Genomic DNA, 2,945 nt, shown 5'->3' with positions numbered 1-2,945 from the left:
GTTAGTACATAAGATTTCATATATTATACCAATAGCTGGGTACTTGTGTTTGTTATGACAAGACATCTCTGTCCCCTAGTCCTATTAGCTGAACCCCCTACGAGCTGGGAAGGACTCACCAATAAATGCATACGATTGAATGACTCATGGTGATTTGGCTACGGAAAATCCAAGTTACAGTGGTACCACTTGATTCTATATTGTACCACTTCAGTATTAATGGTGTAAAATATATGATTTTTTGTACCACTGTCTAATAAAATGGTAGAAATTGCAGGCCCTTTGAGTAGTGAGTTAGTGTGCTTAAAATTGTGAAGTGCACAAAAAAAGCTTGAGTATTCCATGGTTTGGAGGTTTATGTAGTATATATTATGATAGTGAGGGAGAGGAAGGGTGGTCAGATTCTGAAGAAGTAGAAGAGGAGGAAGGAGGTGAAGATGGAGGTGCAGCGGCAGGAAGTTCTACTTTCCTAACTCCGAACAAGAACCTCGTACTGGTTAGCACAGTATTTGGTGTGGAAGAGGAAGTACTAGCCCCGAGTCTGGGTATGGTATTTGGTAGTTGGGATGAGGTTGATAGTTATTTTTGGAGTTATGCTAGGCAAAAGGGGTTTGGTATAGTGAGGGCTGCTGCTGGGTTTGCCAAGGTGAAAAGTGATTTGGGGGATGGAACGTATTGTAAGCAGAAGAGGAATGCTAAGTGGACGTGTGACTGCTACGGAAGACCCTCCAGGAAGCGTAAAGTGGATGTACTTAAGGAAGATTTGTTGCATGATGAGGAAACAGTTGTGAAGCGGAAGACGAAAAAGTGTGGGTGTGAGGTGGAGTTGTATGCTAGTGTTGATGAGGGAGGGAATTGGGTTGTTCGTAGGGTACACTTGGAGCACAAAGGTCACATAGTCACACCGGGGAAGTCAAAGGATGTAACAATGTTCAGGAAGCATGAGTTGGTGTCTAAAAATGGGCACTTGGTGAACCGAGTGTGTAATGCAAAGAAGTCTAGGGTAAAGGTATTGCAGATGTATAGTTGTTTTGCGAGGGAGAAGAACGGGGTGGACGAGATGTCATTTACCCAGAAAGACTTGGAGAATGCAGTTGCTGAAAAACAAAGACTTGAGCTAACCGAGGGTGATGCGAATGGAATGATAGAGTACTTCAACAAAATGAGTGCAGACAATCAAAATTTTTTCCATCTTTGTAGGTTTGGTAAAGATGGTGCATTACAAGATGTTGTTTGGGTAGATGCGAGGTGTAGAGCTGCGTATGAAGAGTTTGGAGATGTTGTCTGTTTTGACAGTACATACTTAACGAACAAATTTCACCTTCCTTATGCTTTGTTTGTCGGTGTGAATCACCACGGCCAGAGTATACAGTTTGGCTGTGCATTGATCTCTCGGGAGACGGCAGAGACCTACGAGTGGGTGCTGAGGACATGGCTACATTGCATGGGAGGCAAAGCTCCTTCCTCGATCCTTACGGATCAAGATCCGGCTATAAGGGAAGCTGTGCATATAACCATGCGTGACACTTGTCATAGGTGGTGCATTTGGCACATCCTTCAAAAGTTTTTGAAGTACGTGGGTAAGCATGAGCAATATGATGCTGTGAAGGATGAGTTTGAGAATATCATATACGGTAGTTTAGATGCAGAAGAATTTGTAGCTCGTTGGATAGATGCAGTGGAGTATTATGAACTACAAGAAAACAGTTGGCTTGAAGGTAAGGTATCACCTTTATGTGATTTGTTTGTTTTTACTGCTTTGGGTATATGGTTGTTGGTTGCTAAAGTTGATCTACCCTTAAGCTTGCTCGGTTACTCCACTTGCAGTTTGGGTGATTGTGCGTGCAGCATGGTTGAAGCTATTTTAGTGTTGTGGTATTGCATGAATTTGTGTTAATATGTACCACTGTATGTGCTGGTTGCAATTTAATAAATCAGGTGGCATTTATTTTGTACCACTAAGGTGGCAGATGCTATTTTCCATTATTAGCACTACTGATTTCCTCTTTGGATATGATGCATGCAAGTCTATTTGAGGAAAGGGAGATGTGGATCCCAGCATATTTGAAACATTTGTTCTGGGCGGGGATGAAAACAACACAGCGTTCGGAAAGCTTCAATCATTTTTTCAAAGGTTATGTTGACAAGAACACAACCTTGTCTGAGTTTGTGCTTCGCTACTGTGATGCTATGACCATAAGGGCGGAGGCCGAAAGAGTTGCTGACTCTAATACGATCCGCTACGTGAGGCATTTAAAGACGGACTTCCCTACGGAGGAGGTGTTCCAGAAGTGCTATACAGACGCGAAATTCAAAGAAGTTCAGCGGGAGTACACCAAGGTGTTGTATGTGCGATGTCTAGATCAAATTGAAATTGGAGATAGTGTGATTGAGTTTGTAATGGAGGACCGTGTTTGGATCAGGCCAAAAAATGCAAAGAAAGAGTCTGTGACAAAGGTTCGGAGATGCTATAGGCTTTTGTTTGATAGAACCACATATGAAGCAACTTGTGACTGTAAACACTTTGAGTGTCATGGAATCATTTGTCGACATATGATCTTGGCATATGATCTTAGTGGTGTGGGAATCGTTCCTGAGAAATACATCCTTCGTCGTTGGAGAAAAGATGTTCAACGTAAACACACACGTGTAAAAGTAGCTTATCATGATCCTCTTAAAACTGAAGAGGTGAGGCAGTATCACAAACTTATGGGGACTTGTGAACCAATTTGCTCGAAGGCGAGTGCATGTATTGAGGCCGTTCAGGATGTTTCAGAAATGCTGCAACTCATGGACCTGAGAGTGGATGAAGTGTTGGCAATGGTTGCCAAAAAGCAGGAAGAGGCAGCTAAGGGCAATGCAGATGATGTTCCTGCAGAAGGTGGTGAAGGTATTGCTGGGACTCCTTCTTCTGTGGCGCAGAACAAGCTACCTCATCCCACAAC

The 2,945-nt window shown here is 42.9% G+C and overlaps 1 protein-coding gene across 1 annotated transcript; it reads left to right on the top strand.

The window, feature by feature from the left end:
• Positions 1–261: 261 nt before the first annotated feature.
• Positions 262–1,897, top strand: LOC145632819 (protein FAR-RED IMPAIRED RESPONSE 1-like). The gene is made up of 2 exons (XM_081685153.1): positions 262–293; positions 379–1,897. Exons 1-2 carry the CDS (start codon positions 262–264, stop codon positions 1,895–1,897), a joined length of 1,551 nt encoding a protein of 516 aa, XP_081541279.1.
• The last annotated feature ends 1,048 nt before the right edge of the window (positions 1,898–2,945 follow it).

This window comes from Chenopodium album, chromosome 5, assembly GCF_948465745.1.
Source record: "Chenopodium album chromosome 5, dcCheAlbu1.1, whole genome shotgun sequence".
Lineage (NCBI taxonomy): Eukaryota > Viridiplantae > Streptophyta > Magnoliopsida > Caryophyllales > Amaranthaceae > Chenopodium > Chenopodium album.
The sequence above is the reverse complement of the archived record's forward strand: the minus strand, read 5'-3'. Positions and strand labels throughout refer to the sequence as shown.